At 37.4% G+C, this 19,615-nt stretch overlaps 5 protein-coding genes across 5 annotated transcripts; 3 read left to right on the top strand and 2 right to left on the bottom strand. All coding sequences in view use genetic code 12, as the record gives it.

Annotated features, from left to right (window-relative positions):
* Positions 1–3,534: 3,534 nt before the first annotated feature.
* CANMA_001111 (DNA-directed DNA polymerase gamma) lies at positions 3,535–7,677 on the bottom strand (the record flags this gene model as incomplete). Its single annotated transcript, XM_051813046.1, has 1 exon — positions 3,535–7,677. The coding sequence occupies one exon, from the start codon at positions 7,675–7,677 to the stop codon at positions 3,535–3,537; it is 4,143 nt and encodes a 1,380-aa protein (XP_051673247.1).
* A 1,379-nt stretch (positions 7,678–9,056) lies between these two features.
* CANMA_001110 (uncharacterized protein) lies at positions 9,057–10,118 on the top strand (the record flags this gene model as incomplete). The annotated part of the gene is made up of 1 exon (XM_051813045.1): positions 9,057–10,118. One exon carries the CDS (start codon positions 9,057–9,059, stop codon positions 10,116–10,118), a length of 1,062 nt encoding a protein of 353 aa, XP_051673246.1.
* A 573-nt stretch (positions 10,119–10,691) lies between these two features.
* FGR47 (Fgr47p) lies at positions 10,692–13,511 on the bottom strand (the record flags this gene model as incomplete). Its single annotated transcript, XM_051813043.1, has 1 exon — positions 10,692–13,511. The coding sequence occupies one exon, from the start codon at positions 13,509–13,511 to the stop codon at positions 10,692–10,694; it is 2,820 nt and encodes a 939-aa protein (XP_051673245.1).
* Positions 13,512–15,522: 2,011 nt separating this feature from the next.
* Positions 15,523–17,307, top strand: CANMA_001108 (uncharacterized protein; the record flags this gene model as incomplete). Its single annotated transcript, XM_051813042.1, has 1 exon — positions 15,523–17,307. One exon carries the CDS (start codon positions 15,523–15,525, stop codon positions 17,305–17,307), a length of 1,785 nt encoding a protein of 594 aa, XP_051673244.1.
* A 514-nt stretch (positions 17,308–17,821) lies between these two features.
* On the top strand, positions 17,822–18,707 carry ANB1 (translation elongation factor eIF-5A; the record flags this gene model as incomplete). Its single annotated transcript, XM_051813041.1, has 2 exons — positions 17,822–17,836; positions 18,252–18,707. The coding sequence occupies 2 exons, from the start codon at positions 17,822–17,824 to the stop codon at positions 18,705–18,707; spliced, it is 471 nt and encodes a 156-aa protein (XP_051673243.1).
* Positions 18,708–19,615: the final 908 nt, after the last annotated feature.

Raw genomic sequence — 19,615 nt, 5'->3', positions numbered from 1 at the left:
AAAACGTATTATAGGTTGTTGTTGATATAAAAAAAGTTTGGTGATGGTGGTAGATGATGTGTAAGGTATGGTTTTTTTCAAAAACCCACAGTGGTTAAAAGGTTGAAAACGCTGTTAAAAGTCGTCTCCATCTCATCATTGTCTAAATTCATATGCTCTTTAAAACACAGTGGGTGATGGTAGTGAGTGTGTGGCTTCTACTTTCTTCCAATCATGAAAAGAAGAAGACAAGAAGAAGAAGAAGAAGTTTCAATTGACTCTCTCACTCTCTTAAGCTTAGAATCTTTGCTTAGATTTCTTAGCCTTGATTTTCTTGTGGATGAAAACACCACTAATCAAAACAAAAGCAGCGAAAAGCAAAGCAAAGACTAAAATAACACCAGCTGGGAACATTGCTTCTCTTGTGTAAAAGTAAATTGAAAGGGAAGGGGAGTGTGAATACAGTGAAGAAGTAAGAGAAAAGGGGAAAATAAGTGCAAGTAAAAATTTTTTGGGAAATATTGTTGAACTTTTATACTTTGACTCGTCCAGTAAATAATTTTTAGTTTTGTTGTTGTACATTTGTTTGTTCTGGTTTTCTTTTCCATTTGGTTTGAGGGAATTTAATTTTTCTTTTGTATACGAGGTAGTGTACTTTGGTACAATGCAGTATAAAACAAAGAAGAAGACACATTCTCTATTGAGGTAATTTATCAACAACATTAACCAATAAAGAGTAACAAAATACATACAGAACTGAAAAACAATACACATAACAATAACAATAGACAGGTAAAGAATACATGCACTTGATGCACATCCGACTAAAACTGAGGGACAGCTAAGGTAAAGGTACTCAAAAAGTGAAAATAGCCGCTTTCTATACTAACAAAACAATGTAGCATATATACTTCAATTCTTTTTTTTACAGAACATCTGAGGTACCTTAATAATATTGGACATACCCTGTCAATCGTAGCTATAGAGTTGTTATTTCACCACCGACATTGACTTGAAGTGGTGGTATGCGACTCCAATTCCTCCTCGTAAACTACAGCAACTACAACAGTATTTTTAAACACTATGCGGGCAACCCTAAGACGGTTAGCACTAAAGAAAAAAATTGGAAAGAGAAAAATGCACACTCTAAAATAAATTAAGAGAAAAAAAGAAACGTCATAGATGTCGTTGAAAGTACTCACATACATACACACATATAACCATTTAGAGAATGGTTGACTTCTATGCGACGGAGTAAGGGGGAAAGAGCAAGTAGGTCATGACTGCTTTTCTTTCTACCATTGGTTTTGTTGGTACATTTTACCAGCTTCCGTGCTACTATGAGGATTTTTTTTTTTTCATAACATCAACGGCTATTACGGACTTAGAATGTTGTTGAATTTCTTTTTCTATTTTATTTTATTTTATTCTATTTATTTATTTTACGTTTTAATTTGTGACACTAAATAACCTACAAGAGATATCGGAACAGATATCCGACCACATAGGCGACTGTTAGTCACAGAAAGAACAAGAATATTAACCTGAGAAAATTGTGGTTTGAGATCTATCTAAATCTACATTGATTGCTATCGAACCGAATTTATAAGTACATGGAAGAGTAGACTACGGGTAAGGAAAAGTACCGTTTTCTTCAACTACTTCTTCAAGGTTACCTCGTGGGCCAAGTCCAAGTAACAGGAAACTTTGATGCAATATTGACCAAAATTCAACCATAAGCACACTTTTCCTCTCTATGTTCAATCACAAAGAAACCAATTATACCTCTTCTAGCTCAAAAGTCCCAATTTCGATGTAATTAAAATAAGGTTTTTTACTCTAAATTGAATCGGTTATTATAGGGAAATAAAAACATTTCCTCAGTTAGAAATTGAAAATTTTTATTTTATACCCATCGGCTATAAAAAAAAAAAATAATCGGTGTAATACATGTTATTGTTAAATCCGAACAAAATGCAACAAAAAAAATACTAAAAAAAAAAAGAAGACAATGCCAATAGCGCCCGGCTTTGAGAGAGGAACACATAGGTCTGGAGGGTTTTGGAGGATTTTCTTTTTTGTTTTCTTTTGTTTTGTTTTTTTTTTTTTGGGGGAGGGGGGGTTCAATTAACAATAATTTGTTTCGGCCATATATAGATTTACATAGTTTAGTTATATGAACGCAAAAAAATTGTGAGGAAAAATTTACTAGTCGGTATCTTTTTTTTTTTTTCACCTGTGAAGCCACTCATTATAGTCTACGGTGGAAATCGAGAGTATTAGACAATGGTAGTAGTAGTAGTAGTAATAGCAGTAGTAGTATATTCACTGCTTTAGTTATATCTCACAATCCAATGCGTTCTGGTGATTCTTCTTTTCAAGTTCAAAGTTTATTTTTTAACATAACGATCGCGTGCTTTTGTGGTTTCTAAAAGGTTGGTTTGCAACTTTTTTTATTGACGATTTGGCTCCAAGCATGTCAAAAATAAAATTATACCTATTTCTCCGATTGAACGATGGTCGTAAATACCGCAAGAATAGATTTAATCTTCTTCTCTACCCTGCTTTTACAACTTAAGTAATTGTTTTTATTCATTCTTTATCTGTACATACGTTTATCACTTCTCCAAGAGTGGTAATTGGGAATCGGTTCGTATATCATCTTTTGATGCATATCTCTTTGCATCAAAGTTACATTTTATCAATCTCTTTTCTATATACATACTGATACATGATACATAATACATAATACATAATACATGAATGAATGAATGACGTGCATCCTAAACTAATCTCTTGTGCATTTGGACAAAACCGATTGGGGATAATATTACATACCACAATATACTTTAACCATTGGGTTGTAAACACCATCCCCAAAACAAAAAATTCCACTATTCTTGTATCCACAGCGCCGGGGGAATAGCTTGCAACAAGAACCGACCAAATTATGACCATATATATCTCGGATTTAACACAATTGCCAGCGTTTATTAATTCTTCTCTTTTTTTTTTTCTTGCTTCGTTCTGGCATCGGCATCAATCCACATCACACAAACACGGTCTTTCATGTAAATGCAGTAAAGTTTATGATATCTCCGATTGATCTCATCAAAGAAAGGATCCTAAACAAGAGGTACACTGAAATTGCAAAAAGCGCCAAGCCAGAGTTTACCCTTTGTTTGCCTTTATCGTCCTCCTCTTCAATTGATGCCATGATATTGCATCATCTAGCTTCCTCTTCAATCCTCACTCCCATATTTCGTTGACACCTAATGATTGATAACATACAGTGGAAAAAAATACAAACCATTTCTATTCCGGGCTTTAGCCACCTGTCAATCAATTAATATCTCATCACAAAATATAAAAGCATGTGGGATTTCTCTCCATGGTTATAACCTTAAGCTAACCATGAAGGATAAAATGCTCTAACACAAAGTAGAAAACATTAATGCACCATCATTGATTCCAAGCCTGAAAAAAAAGAAAAAAAAAAAGAAAAAGAAAACCAGACAACAAAAGATTCACAACTTCATCAAAGCTTCCCCTTCTTCACACCTGAAACAAGTTGTTTCTTTGTCGTCGTTTCATCCTCCATTCACTCTTCGCCATTATACCCATTCCTTCACCTCTGCCCAACTCCTCCTTCTCCGCCATCCTCAACCCAGAATAACTCACTCGTCGTCGGCGCGGTCGAATCCTTGTCTCAAATCGTTCAACAAAACAAGTTTTATAATCACAATCAACCATTAATTGATCTGATATACTTTCACGATACGAGGATCTAACTGCATTTTCATGTATAGCCGATGGTGTATGAGCTTGTCTGTGGACTATGTATGCGGAAATTGTATGGTATCCCATTTTGTTGGCAAATCCCACTCTTGAAGAATTGGGCCGAACCAGTGGCCCATTGTAATGTGGCGTTGCTTGATGATGCTGTTGGAATGGGTATGAATTTTTGCGCGTAGAAGCAACTGCAGGTTGCAGATGCATTGCTGTCGACGCCACCACTGCTTCTTTAAATTTTCTTGATTCGTGGTTTGCATCATTTGACGAATCATAGGTGTCCTCAAAATTGCCAATTGATTGGGAATAGGTAGCTCCAGAAACAGCCAGTCCAAATCCTGCATCGACACTTGATTTCTCATATCGGGATGTCGCACTAGTATCACCCATTATATGCCCTTCAGTATTTCTTTTCCCCCGCTTTGCTGATGCCTGCTTACTGGTTCCACCTTTTGCTGACTTTTCTCCTCCCCGACTCTTGCGTTGTGTATTCTCTTTCAGTGGCTTCACTTCCAAATCAAAATCCGGGGCTTCCTTATTGTCATCTTGTTTCAGTGTACGTTTTTTGCGATCACGTCGGTAAACGATAACAGGTGACCTCTCATTGATACCATCCTGATGTATTTTCTGCAAAATCTCCTTTTGTTCATCAGTTACATAGGTCTTAATCACCCTGTTTAATTGTCGCAAATTTTGGATCCATTCTTCTTTATTTGTCGAAGTCTGTAATCTAATCAATTGGTTACTCGCTTGTTCAGTCCATCCATCGCGTAATGTTTGCATAACTGGCACTCTTGGTTCATACTTTGTTGTTCTTAATGTCATTAACTTTGGATTACAATTCAAAATATCTCCATTATCGGTCTTCTCCAATAATTGCTTTATATCCAATGATTCCCCTGGTGGAATTGGATCAGGATGGGAAGGAGTCACACAATCCATTCCCACTTCCTTTCGCAATACATGATCAATGTCAACTTCAGAAAAGAATGCACACGATTGAGGCACTTCCTTAATACCCAATTGTTCACAGAACATAGCTCTCGTCCAGAGATTACTAATTTGTAAAAGCAAAGCAGCAAGATATTTGTCCTTTTCTTTGACGAGGTATCGCAACTCATCATGCACCGTTATTGCCAATCTTGCGTCAAGACCATATTTCTCAATCAAATATTCCATTGATATAATCAATAAATGTAAGTAATCAACACCTGAACTTTGAATTGTCCAATTCACTCTCGAGGTCATATAAGTATTCTTTTTCAAGTTCTTGGCATTCAAAGCATCAGTGATTGAAGCTCCCAACACTGGCGTTTTGGGCTCGGGCTGATGAGCAATTGCTTCCAAAGCATTAAACATGACTGATTCACTGCCACCATAATACATCTTTTTCAGGCCCAATGATCTTGGGTTTTGGCTCATGCCTTTAGTACTAGCATATAATTTTTTGGCAATTTCCTCAGCTTCACTATCTGATAGTTCATTGTTAAACTGCTTCAATAATCGCGTGGCAAATGTTATCCCCGCACCGTAGATTCTACCATAATTAAACACTTTGGCGTCATTACGAGAAATTCCCAAAATACTAGCGGTTTTGGAATGCAAATCCGTCCCTTGCAGTTTCTCACCTTCCAATGTCATCCAACCTAATGCGGATCCACCATGGATTTCAAACATCGAATCACCAACTAAAGAGGCTATCCACAATTCTTCCGAATCGACATCAGCTCCAATAAAACAGTAACCCTCTGGAGCTTCAATTAAGCTTTTCAATTCCGAGCCAATACGATTCTTTTTCGAATTAGACGCCGTGAGCCAGGTATTTTCAGTGGCCCTTCTAGTAATTGTGCCCATAGATGCCAAGTTTGGGATAATTATACCCATATCCTTATGCTCTTGACACTCTTTTTTCGTATCAAAAAATTTATTCTTTCCCTCTTTATTGAAAACAACAAATTGATCCATGATTCGGTTCCGGTTCCCCATCCAATACGACGCTTCGTTATTGAGCTTCAAGATCTTCTTAGTATAGTCGTATTCTGAAGTAAGCGTCCCATCATCAAAATACCTCATATAGTTCTTTGAGAGAACTGATGTGCAACGCTTGTTGGGGCCGTCTGGGTGTGGTATCTTGAATAAAACATACGATTTCCCATCCTCATATAGAAGTTCGTGTGTTGCATCAATCTCTTCCTCTGTCAATGTGGCACGTACATACTTTTTGGTAAACAAATATGCAAACACTTCTTCGTCAAACGGCACTTTGAAGCACCAACCTTCTGAATTGGTCCAAAATAGAGGATACCCTTCCCACTTTAGTTTAAGCAAGAGTGGAGTTATCCTCGATTTCAAAGTAAGGTTCATTTGACTTCCAGCTGGAGATATAGAGCCCCATAGCTCTCTATACCATTCGGGGTATCCAGTTAGGTATGCGTTATTCTTATAAGGAGACCCATCCTTTTTAAATCTCCCCTTTTTCAAATCCCAGTTCAACTGGCTCAACCATGGATCGGACTCATACTCTGGTTTCAATTTGGAGTCGTTTTGCTCAATATATTTGATCAAGTCAAACGCCAACCTTTTTAAGGTGTCGTAAACCTCAGCTCGATTAGCCTCGTAGCATGATTCTGCTGACTCTATATATTTCTTCCAATTGGTGCTTGTTGGCAAAATCAACGAACCTAAATGCTTCAATGCAGCAAACGATACTGGGTGTGGTACTTTTGTAAAGAACTCAGGGAATAATTTCTTCGTTACAGTGTATGTGGCATCAACATCATGTGCACAGTAATCCATTAACATGTTAAAATTCTTTACAATCACCCGAGGATCTTCCGAAGCAAAATATTCACGATCATTCTTGTTCATTTCAATCCCGCAATGAAATTTTGCCACATTTGCTAATGAATTTGGTGATCCTGATAATAACCAAGGATCTTCTTGAATCGAAATGGCTGGATCGTACTCCTCTTCTCCATGTATAACAAGCTCCCCATCATCATCCTCATGCTCTTCCTCCGCAAGCTCTGCTTTGGTTTGCGCTTTGTTGAATTTTTGCCACATGGGTCGCTGTCGCGAACATATGCCACTTATTGCTACATGCATAGCCATCCCATCAAGGTAGAAAGCCTTTGATCTCTTGATATTATACTCTTCCAAGATCCTCGCACGATCGTAACTTACATTGTACCCAATGATCAATTTAGGTTGTTTGGCGCAATTCATTGGTATTAGATGGTTGTAGTCGATTGTCTTTTTCCATCGGTTGTTAGCATCAAGCAATGTGGGTGACACCCAGCCATACCATGCCTTGGATGATGCACATGTGGCAATGATTGGAAACTTTTTGATCTTGTATAGTACCTCCACATCAAATACAAGTTCATCTTCTAGTGGATACGGTACTTGCTCTGGTTCTCCTTCGCACGTGTATCTCGTCCATCCTGACTGCATAATCCATTCATCTTGTGATGGTATTGGGGGAATTGATGACTCTGGCAGAAGGAAATTTTGTGCCATTGATAAATATGGCTCTGCTGATTTTTGTCCAAGCTTGTAGAAATGTTCATCGAGGGTTTTACCAACCATGTCGGGAAAATGGTTGATGTTGATCGGATCTGTGATTTGCGTCTTTTTCCCTAGTAGATCATTAGCTTGTAGGTGTTGCTTTGCTGTTTCTAGAAGTTCTGGATGCTTTGGATTGAGATAGTCATCCACTTTAGTTGTGGGAAAGACTTTCTTGTGTAACTGATTGGACAAGTATTGGATCCCTACTTGGTTTATTCGTGGCGCTTCTGCAAGGTCTGCTGAGTCGCAAAGGGTATTTGATTTGTGGATATGTCGCCTTACTCTGAATAGCTTGTGTGATGATCTGGCAACCACTTGTGTAAACAGTCGACTAATCATTATTGATACGTATTATGTCTAATTGAAACCTGTTATATGTACATTTGATAGCTGAAAAATATATCACTTCTATATTAGTCTAGTATGAGATATGTTGTGGGTATGTGAAGTATCGATTTGTTGTAATCCTACAATCTATGTTTTAATCTATTGGGGGTCTTACAATTTTTCCTTTGCAGTCCTCTTGCTATAACTTGGTAGCGCTGCAGATTCAAAGTGTTGGAGATTTCGAGAAAGAAAAAAACAAAGTCATTGAGCCTCACAACTGGCAACAGACGAATTGATCAAATTCAAATTTACACTTGCTCTTTCTTTGATGAAAGAGGAGAAGCTGTCCTTGAAACACGAGTTAGAGATTAAAAGAAAAAAATAACAAAAGCGTGTCATTTAATTGCTATATGTAAACAGTGTGTCTTCCCAATTGGGTCAATACATAAACAACTTAACGCTGTTGTTTTAACCCAAACAGTTGAAAATCAAAATAAACAATATAACAATAAACAAAGCCGCAAACCTTTTACCAAAAAACAAAACTAAAATAAAAACAGCTAAATGCACAAAGAGCTAGACAACATAGTCAAATAGTTGTTACATGGGTTAGTGCACTTACAAGTAAACTTACCGGGAACAGTGTTGTAGCAATTTTGTTGGGTTGTAGAGCTGAACTGAAGTTTGTTCGCATCGTTAGAACGATTGAGAGCCTCATGGAACAAAAGCTTTTGGTACGAAAATGAATCAAAAATCCACGTAGAAGAAAAAAAAGCTGCAAAATGAAAAAAACGCACCAACCAATTGAGGGAGATAGAACGGGTAAAAATTTAAAATAAAATAAAAGCCATAAGAGATATGAAGACATTGAACTACATACATCCTATTGCAAACTTTACCAATAGTCTGTTATTTTACAAGTAGAGTCTCTGAAAACGTTGCCGTAATGAGACCATAGTTGTGTCATCAATGTCTGGAATATTTTTTTGGTTGTGTTTGCTTGCCTCTCTTTCTTCTGTTTTTCTTCTGTTTTCTCTGTTGTTGTGTCTTTTTAGTTGAGTTTAGTTTTGCTCTCTCACGCACTCTTTCGCTGTCTTCTCTTTTGTTCTTTTATTGTTGTTGTGACTTTATACAACAGAAAAAAAAAACAAAATATAAAACCAAAACAAACTAAGTAACATCTCAAAAAAAAAAATACACTTAACCCCCCACCCCCAATTGGATTATATAGATACTTCCATATCTAGAGAGAGGTAGAGAGAGATAGACACACGAGAGTAGAAACATTTTGTTACAATTCGTTACTACTTTAATCCATCAATTACTAAATCTGCGTATATATCCCTCCCCCCCCCAATTGAAAGAATATTCTCCCCACCAACTCCTAAATAATGTCGGAATTTGCCAAATTTAAAAAAGCAGACTTGAGTCAAGTATTGAAGAAACTTGGTGTTCGTACCACCGCCAAGGATGTCAAGAAAGTATTAGTTGAAAAATTAGATGCTTATCTTGGTCAACATCCCAAAGACGTAAGCCAAGTGAGAAAGATTCTTGAGGAAACTGGTGCTAACGAAGGTGATGAAGAGGAAATTACCGTTGTTGAAATTGGTGAGAATGATGATGATGACGATTCCGACGATGATGATGATGATGATGATTCGGAAGAAGGGTCTGAAGATGATGATGCCGAAGAGGAGGAAGAGGAGGAGATTTTAGAAGCTGCTTTGGTTGAAGAAAGTGAAGAGGACGACAAGGACTACCAAGCCCCACCACCATTGAATTTGAAAGAATTCGTATTGGACCCAATAATCGCCACTAGTGAGAATGCCATTGATAAATTCTATGAATTTACTGATTGCGTAGGAATCACATATTTGGAACATACTGAAAAATTAAGGGATCAATTGAGTTCAACAATTACTTTAAATTTTTTGGAATTGATTTTAGAATTTGCTGTATTTTTATACAATTTCACCACTGTTGTTCCCTTGAATGAAAATAAATTGATTCATCAGTTTTTCCATGATAATATTCCATTTTTAGCTACTTCAAAATTACCTTCAATTGAATTTATTCAATTGTTTGATTTTAAAGCTGTGGCTACTTTTGCAACTTGGATTGTTTTTGCCATTGTTTCACCATCCATCATTGCCTATTTTGTCAATTTCACTTCTAGAGTCATTGAAATTGATGATGATGAATATTTATTAAGAATCTATTCTTTTGATCCATTTATTTTTGCTGTGGCTAAAATCTTGATTTATTACTTTGTCGGTCAAAGTAGTTTGATTCAATTTGCTACTGCGGATTGTTGGGTTAGTGCTTTGAAGAATAGGCTTTTGTTACATTTGGGATTGTATCATACTTTTGCTGCTACATTGGGTACTTTGCCTTACGTTTTGGGAGGAGTAAATGTTTTGATTGCATTGTATTCTCAATTTGAAGAATATTAAGAAGTAGTCACATCTGTTTTACCACCAACACCAACACCACCAATCTGACTAACACCACCTCTTTTTCACTTTGTCACGGTTTGCTTAACTTGACAAAGAGAGAGAGAGAGAAAAAGAGAAAAACCACTCATTACCATATAACCTTCCTCCTCACTTTGTACAATTGATTCCATTATCGTTTTACCTTGTTGTTTTTTTTGTTTGATTTTACTATTAGTCACCACTACTACCACCTACCTTGTTACCCAATTGTGGCGAAATTCAAAGCATAGAAAACCCATCAAAAATATCAACTATTTTTTGTTTTAATCCCTTGTCCTTTTGTTTTTTTTTTTTTATTTTGTCCTGATTTTTTGTATAGTTTTTTGTATCTTTTCATTTCATTCAGATTGTGTTATATTCCCATTAAATGAATATCAGTTATTTTGTATCCATATGCATCTATTTTACTTCCACCTATGATGTAAAGAGTTCAACATCTTACAAAAGCACAACTGTTATTCTCTAAAATTTTCATTTCTCATAAAACTATAATCTAGCAAAGTAAGTAGGGAAAATAACATATCTAATTACCTACTTCCCTACTGGCCATCTCGAATCTATACCCATCAACTGTAAATCATGATTCAATTCATCTGAATTAGCCAGCTGGGGACCATAAAATTGTTTAGTAATCTTGGCTAACAATCCAGCTTCAGTATATCGATGATTAAAAGCTACTGAATCTCTCATGTATGTGTTTTGCATTGTTGGTGCTACTACTGCTGTTGCTGTTGTTGTCAATGATGATCCACCTGCGGATCTATTCATTGCACTAGCAGTACCATTTAACGAAGAAGGAGGGATATTGGATTGACCGGTGGTAGTAGTAGTAGTAGCAGTGGCAGCAGTTGCAGCACGTCTACCTCTTCTTTTTGGTCCTGGTTGCAGCAGTTGTGGCTGTGGTGAACCGCTCTTGAACCCAGTAGCATTTGAATCACTGGCATTGGTATCAGACCCAGAAGTCATTAATCGATCATAAATTGGATTAGCAAAAATTTGGTGCTTCATTGACATCTTTGTTGATGTTGATGGCTTAAGCTTCTTGGGGACATCACTAGTAATTATATTAAATTCTTCTTGCGTAATCAATGGCATGAAATCATGAACTAGAGCAAATTTGGATGACGAGTTCAACATTTCATTTAATAGTTTATCAGACTCACTTGCATGCTTCAACTGGCCACCAGCTTCACCATTAGCTTCATCAGAAGAAGACGATGCAGCAGAAATAGACTTGTCTTCATTCGCGTGAGATATCCCTTGGAATAATTTTGATGAGTTTTTATTCGAGATGTCAAACACATCAGCTCCACCACCACTACGGTTCAGCTGTTCCAACATATGAGTGAATAACTCATGTTGATATTCAAAAAAATTCTTCAACTTCTCCAACCTGTTGATCAAAATCATATTCAAATGTTTATAAACCTTGTTTGAATCCTCGTAAAAAATCATTGAGTTTTTCAATAATTCATATTTTTCAAATAATTTCAACTTTACTAATTCATAATCACGTTCAATCTCTAATCGATGTTGGGTTTCCTTCAATTCTTCATCACGAATTACTGAATTTCTAAAATGGATCTTGCTTGCATGTAAATTATCAATTCGTTGTAAAAGCTTATACTTCTTGGCGCGATAGATATCATCACGATTCCTCTGTTCAAATTCTTCAATGTTTTCCAAATGAGTACGCAAGTTTTTTCTTCGTTTCTCCTTCAATGTGCCTGTGCTTAGTAGGAAGTCTTGGGAATGAGCGGGAAACACATTCAGCCTATCAATTCTCTCCAAACCAGTCATTGCTTCAAAGGGATAAGAATAAACATCTTCCAAATCCTGCTTATCGTCAACAATCGGCTTATTCTTAACATTGCTCAATTGCGAGTTCACCTTAGAGTACTGAGGATCGGCATGCAGTTTGTTAAAAATATTAACCTTTGGCCATTGTGCTTGATAAACATCTTGATAAACTTCGTCATCAATTTTGGAATAATAATCCTCATTACTATACCGTTCATTATCAGTCGGAACATCGCCATCACTACTGTCATCCAGAAATATTTCAACAACTTCCTTTTGCAATTTTTGCCTCTCAAAATCATCCCTCGTCAATCCCTTCTCCAATGCTTCCTTTCTCAAGTCGAAAAGTGAACCTGCGGCACTAGCCACTACCATGTCTACTCGTGGCAACTCTTCATTAGCTTCAAGTAGCGAAGTAAATACATCATCCGGAACCAAGGAGGACTTTTGGGCTGACAATGGATAAGCCATATAATTTGCTGGAGGAAACGGCAATGGAGGTGCTTGCACATATACATAACGGTCATTTTCTTCAACAGGACCAGCTCCAGCCACAGCGCTTGTATTGTTAGGCTGTGCTGATTGCGAGTCACGCTTTTCGTTGCTCATGCCATCTGCAGGTGCTGCTGGATGAAGACTTTGTTTTCGTTCATTTTCTTTTACTTCAGCTTCGATCCCCGCCTTTGCTTTTGCTTTTGCTTTTGCCTCTTCCTCCTCTTTTTTTGCTTGAATTTGTTCAGGTCTTATTTTTGGTTTTCTTCCTCTTTTTGCAGGGCCTGGAGCGGGTGGATGTGCAGCACTGGCAGCTTTTGATTCACATTCACTCTGTACCTGTCCTTCGGTATCAGCAAGTGGTTGCTTATCAATCTCTTTCGACAGGAAAGAGCTTCCCTCTCTCGTTTGGTTCTTCTCAGGGGACTCTCTATCATTTGCTTTATTCTCACGATCTTCTAATTCATTAATAGAATTTTGAAATTTTCGTCTAAATTGGGTTAACGAGAATGGTAATTTATCAATATTGACAACGGGCGGTGGTGGGTAAATGAATGGGACCATGATTCCACCTCTCTCATCATCACTTACATCGCCATAGATTTCTGGTAGTGGTGCCGGAGGTGGTATAGGTGGCGGAAATTTCTTGAGAATACCATAAATTTGTTCGGCAGTGTTTTCATTACTTAAATCCGTAGTGACATCAGTGAAAAAATCCGATGTGATTGCTGGTGGATGGACAATAGGTACGATATCAGGTGGAACTGAGTTTAATAAAGGTGCGTTATTTTTAATTTCCAGTTGATTTTGATCGAATGGGGGGAGGTAATGGGGGTGCTTGCCATTTGCATCTAAATTATTTTGTCTGATAGTTGACGACATATTGAAACTTGTCGGCACATTTTCATCGTTAACATAGTGCGTTCCTCTAGGTATTGATGGGCTATCCAACGATTGAGTATTCCTCAGTCGTTTAGGTGGATTGAAAATAGCCGCAAGTTGTTCTCTTGTTGGGATATCAAGTGGTCTTTTGAATGTTCGAATGTTTGAATGATCCATTTTTTGGTCTTTTATTTTTTTTAGGTTCTTTTCTTTTGGCTGCAATGGTGATGAATAATCTCTAGAGTTGTGTTAAAAATAAGTTAACTCAAAGGAGATCCATTAATCACCCTTCAACAAGTGAGTATATGATACTTTCTGATGTGACTAGGAGGGTGTTTGATGGCAGTGGTTTAATAGTCTATTGTAAATGGTAGACAAATGTTTTATAACTTGGTTGTGAAAAAGAGACAATTTTTTTTTTTCAGCTTTTCTTTCTTTTTTCTCTCATTTTTAATTCTTCATTTTTTTTTGCTTTTTTAGTTTTGACAGGATGTTTGTGTGGGACAGGACAAGATCTACCAAGTGTTGGTTTATAGAAAGCTAATCTGGTTCATTATATACTTCATCAAGGGAAGGGAGTATTATCTGAGATGGAAACATTCTCCGAGAGGAAGGATTTCTTCATTGTAGTCTCAGCTTTTTAGACGACGGCAATAGAATGTGTGCAATTATATAGAAGCTAGAAGCATGTGAGTACTAGAGTTCCATTAGCTTATGAAAGTAAACAATTCATTTAAAGGATTGGTGTTGCTGTCAAAGTTGTTCCTTCGCTTCACTATCAGCCATCTAAAAACAAAATAAACAAGCACAGTTATTACATCATTAGAGTCTTAGCTATTATCTGGTTTATGCCTATTCAGCATGTTTCGATAAATAGCGAGGAAACTAGAGTATGATAGCCTCTACTGTTAGTCTTTCAAACTAATGCTCAATCGTTACTCCCATTGTCAATTTCCGTAAGCTCTAGAGGTCTATAAAGTGGCTTACATACTTTAAAAAAGATTGCTCTTGATTAAGTATCGGCCCAACCACGTCACTTATATCAACTACTGGCTTTCAATATTGATTTGTTCTACTTGGAGTAAATACTCTCATTAAGTTGCAAAAGTTTTATCTCCTACTTTAGTAATTCCTGCATATAAATATTATAAATCATTTACGAGCTTTAAACTTGAACAGGGTACACTACCCATTGTTCTTCCAGCCTATTGCACACTGAGCATTAATCTTTCTCTCTAATGGGTTGAACAAACTCGTTCAAGTCAAAGTATAAGGCTTTGAGTTACCTTCAATGGCACTCCAAGCTGTCTCTCCCCTTATTGCTGGAATTGGTGTTTTGTGATGTTGTAGTTTTAAACCAAAGGGTTAGATTGTTTCTCACACAATTTCATTTTGTCTCCTTTCTTTTTATGCTTTTATTTTTCCGTCTCACGCCCCCCACCCAATTGTGGTTGCTTTCTGAGCACCTTTGTTGTAATTGTCCCAGTAAAAGAGCTGGCAACTTGTTTGCATACCACTAAAGCAATGCTTAAAGAGAGTATGGTTTCTAGTCTCGTCTCATATCCCTTTCTATTCCAACTCTAAATTTTTAACTCTATTGTGGAATTACAACCCACACAAAGCCATAGATATACCGAGAGAGAGAGAGTATGTCTGTATGTTTGTATGTAAAAGAGAGATTTAAAATTAGAGCAAACAAACAAAAGAAACAATAAAAAAACAAAAACAACTCTCACCAATTGTTGAAACCTCCAAATGTAAAAGATTACAAAAGAAAAAAAATAAAAAAAAAACTACCATCATCATCACCAGTTGTTTTCCTTTCTTTTCTTATATATATATATATATATATTTTGCCGACCACATCCAACTCAAGACAGACCTAGGCACAATCTAAGTGAAGTTTGAATTGCTACTGGTGTTTATTATTTTATACGTCAGGCGATTGATACACACAACCTAAAGTTACAACCACAGAACCGCGTGACTTTCCTTTGCCTTGTTGACATTTCGGAATTATACCTTAATCAACCAAATAAATTGTCTCCTTGCTGTCTCAATTGATTGATTTTATATTTGCTCGGAGAATTCCATCATCGCGCCAATTGCTACAAGTGTCACTACATCAACACATATACTTCTCGATAGAGTAATCAAAACAATATCATTATAGGATAGCTTTCACAAGATGCCTCCAAAATCGGCTTCACACGACTTCAAGGACAAGCAAAAAGTGTTTGCCAAAATGTCTGGATATCCCTGGTGGCCAGCATTTATCACGCCAACTGAATATGTTCCAAAACACGTCCAAAAGGCAAAAAAGAAAGGCACACCCTATTGTGTAATATTCATACCCGATGGTGACTTTCACTGGTCTTCTGAGAAGGGGTTGAAGGAGTTCAAGCCGGGGAATAACGCCAAGGAGTTGACTAAACTAGATTCAAAGACAATTGCCAGGATGAAGGATGTGAAATTTTTAAGAAGAAGGTTGTCGAGGTCACCTAAAAAGCCAGCAACTTTTCCCGAAGCCATAGCTGCATCAGATGATTTGGCTTTTGATGATTTCATAACTATTTTCCAGGAAGACGGAGACGAAGATGATGATGAGGAGGAGGATGATGAGGAGGATAAAGCTAAGGAGGATAAAGCTAAGGAGCACACCAAGGAAGAGGAGGAACAGGATGAAGGGCCTGAAGAGTTTGAAGAATCTGAACAGCCTGCGAAGAAATCGGCACCCCTCAAGAGCCGAAATAGAGCTGAATCTCGAAGAAGGAGATCTAGTCGTACACAAGAAGTTGAGGATGAGGGAGAGGATGGCGATGTTGAAGATCAATACCAAGAGGAAATACCAAAGAACAAGAGGAAGCGTGGCTCGGTATCACAGGCTAATAATATATCGACCAATGGCAAAAAGAGGAAACTGACTGACGCTGCTGTCAAAGCTGAGCCTGATGCAGAGTCAAACAAGAAACCCAAATTGGAAAATTCTAGTGATGAAGATACTGCTAATGCTGCAGGTGCAGCCGCAGCGTCAATAAAGTCAAGTAAAGTTCCAGTTAGTGATGAAGAGAAGCAGCACCAATTATACTTGTGTCGAATCAAATTACAAAGGACATTGATTCAACGAGATCTAGATAAATCCCCACCAACAGCAAACGAACTACTGGTTGTCCGTTTAATCTTGTATCGATTAGTGAACTTCCCTGTTGATAAGGAGCTTTTGAAAAAGACCAAATTATACAAAGTTATGAGATGTATTATCAAGAATCCCGATTTGGAATATTCCGAAAGTTTTAAATTACATGAACTTTGTCGCGAAATATTGACGAAATGGGATCCGTACATTCAACAAATCTTGTACGAAAAGGACAAGTTAAATAACGATAAGAATGCCAATCCAAATTCAAGATTGTTATCGGTGAAGAACGGCGGGTCAGGATTTAACGATGACTCCGAAGTTAGTGGAATTGAACAAAGTTTACCGGAGATCGAGCAGTCAAAGGACGAAGAAACTGAATCTGTAGATAAAAAAACTGACGAGACTATCTCAACCGATCAAAAGGTCGATGAAGATGTATCTGCAGAGAAAAAGGACAATGCCAGTGAATTGGCGGAGAAGGAAGGAAATGGAAAGAGCCAAGAAGCTCAGAAGGTAGAACCTGCGAATGGGAGTGAATCAAAGAAGCAGGAAGCCGAGCAAGTGGATTTGCAAAGTGAACGAAACAAGCAACTAGATAGTGGAGCTATAAAGACCGAAAATACAAGCGAGGCCGGGGAGGCTATCAATGAAGACGAGACTAAAGAAAGTGAAAGCGCTGTTGACGGAGCCGAAACAGAGTCTAAAAGTGAAGGTATAATTAAGAGGGAAGTTGCCACAACGGCAAAAGACAAAATTTCCACTGCCGCCGCCGCCGCCGCTGCCGAATCAGTAGATCAAGCTAGTGCTGTGGCGAGAGCAGCTGTCAACTTATAATATATGCAGGTGAAGTGAAGTAAACTGAAGTAAAGTGAAGGAAAGACGCCATCTCCATCGAAAGTGGTAAAAGTTTCATTAATGTTGATATATAAATCATTGTTTTTTTTATTTTTGTGATTAATTGTTGTATTATTAAATAAAGTATCAGCTATAATTGATCAATTTAATCAGTACTCTGTAAAAGCAAGCACCTTTTTAGAATTGCAAGTGCCATCTCAGTCGTAAAGAATGTATTTTTGTGAACCAAATCACCCTCTCTTATTTTTGTCTTTTTTTGTACATATTGAAAAATTCAAACCAATAAAGGTCGTGCGATTATTAACTATTTTGTTATAGTTTTTTTTTTATTTTTTATTTTTTTTTGCTGTTTTGTTGTTCTCTCATTCTCTCATTCTCTCTCATCCATCCATCAACAAAAGATTTTTTTTTTTTTCTTCATGAGAAATTTTTCCTCTTCCTTTTTTTTATTTTTCTTCAACAAATCAACGAAGGAATATTTTAATACCAAACCATGGCTGAAGAAGATGTATGTTTTTCCCTACTTGCATAGTTCATTCCAACTATTGTGAATGTTATTCAGGTTATGGATTGTGAGAAAGAGAGGGAGATTGATTAAGTGTTGGTTGTTTACTCAATGGACACCACCCAATGACTGAAAATTTATGCGTGAGGAGGCGTTAAGAAAATTTTTTTTCTTTTCTGGCGTTGGGTGGGGTTGATCATCCTCCTGGGAGTAGCACCAGACTGGCTTATGTTGTTAATGGATGGGAGTACAGTCGCTTCTTTACAATGAGGTTGTACTCGCAGTCGATTGCTGGCTTTTATCAGTCCATCAAACTCGAACTCCAACCTTTTTTTTTTCACAATTCAAAATTCCATCCATTTACTTTCATTCAAAATTTCACAACTTATGTACATATACTAACAGTTGTACTCTATAGCACACTTTCGAAACCGCTGATGCCGGTGCTGCTTTGACTTTCCCAATGCAATGTTCCGCATTGAGAAAGAATGGTCATGTTGTCATCAAGAACAGACCATGTAAGATTGTCGATATGTCCACTTCTAAGACTGGTAAGCACGGACACGCCAAAGTCCATTTAGTTGCCATTGACATCTTCACTGGTAAGAAATTGGAAGATTTGTCTCCATCTACCCACAATATGGAGGTTCCAAATGTCAGAAGACAAGAATTCCAATTGTTGGACATTGATGATGGATTCCTTTCATTGATGACTGCTGATGGTGACACCAAGGATGATGTCAAGGTTCCAGATGGAGACTTGGGTGACAAGATTCAAACTGAGTTTGACGATGGTAAGGATTTGATTGTTACTATCATTTCTGCTATGGGTGAAGAAGCTGCTATTTCTTTCAAGGATGCCCCAAAAAACTAGGTTGACTATTAAACAGAGAGAATTGAAACTCAAGTTCGAATTTTGTTATGTTAAAGAGAAGCCGAATGTTGAATAGGTTATATATATATATTATTATTATATAAATTCTGTATTTTGTATCTAATTTGAACGTTAGAGAGTTTATACAAAAGAAGAGAGAGAGAGAGGTGGGTGGAGGAGGAAAGGATTGTAAGGTTGATTCTCTTTACGCCTGAGTCAAAGGGGATATAGAAACAAACAGATGGAGGGTAACTTTCAAATGAAAGCAATTACTAGGAAACTGACATCACACTACGAAACAGCTAAGGACAGTAGCGGGAACGCCATTCGAGTACTTATGTGATCTCTTTTCTTGTACGTATACAAGTGTCCAAAGAACAAGGAGTGACCGGCTCTGATGTCTTTAAAGCAGAACCAGTTCTTACTAGATTGAAGAACAGTTGCAGTTTGCTCTTCGATGCAGTCTGTGACTAAGTGAGATACATGAAGTGCCCCTCCCCACCACTTCACACACACACACACACACGCAAATACAGAGAGACACGGGCCAAGCGAAGCTAAGAAACCCTGTACCGAAGGTGGGTAAATTTCTTCCATGGGGTGAATTCTCCGACTGAGCAAGGCTTACATTAAAGCGAGACCGGAGGGGGGAGGGGGCGAGACTAGAAAAAACAAAAAAAAAGAGAACAATACGCACTTGTATTCCGCGCTTTGCAAATATTTGTAACACGGAGAGACCATATGCTGTGATGTTGCTATGGTACTGGCGAACCACCGATTAGTACTGCTTTGGCGCAAGAAGTACAGTAGAACAAAAGTTCCATAATGCTTGGTAATTTTTTTTTTTTCATTTTGAAGACTGCATTTTTAGAGTAGGAAAAGTTTTCGGAGATAGGGTGGTGTGTATT

This window comes from Candida margitis (assembly GCF_024628925.1).
Source record: "Candida margitis strain CBS 14175 chromosome Unknown scaffold35, whole genome shotgun sequence".
In the NCBI taxonomy this organism is placed as follows: Eukaryota; Fungi; Ascomycota; class Pichiomycetes; order Serinales; family Debaryomycetaceae; genus Lodderomyces; species Lodderomyces margitis.
This window is presented reverse-complemented; position numbering and strand designations above follow the sequence as displayed.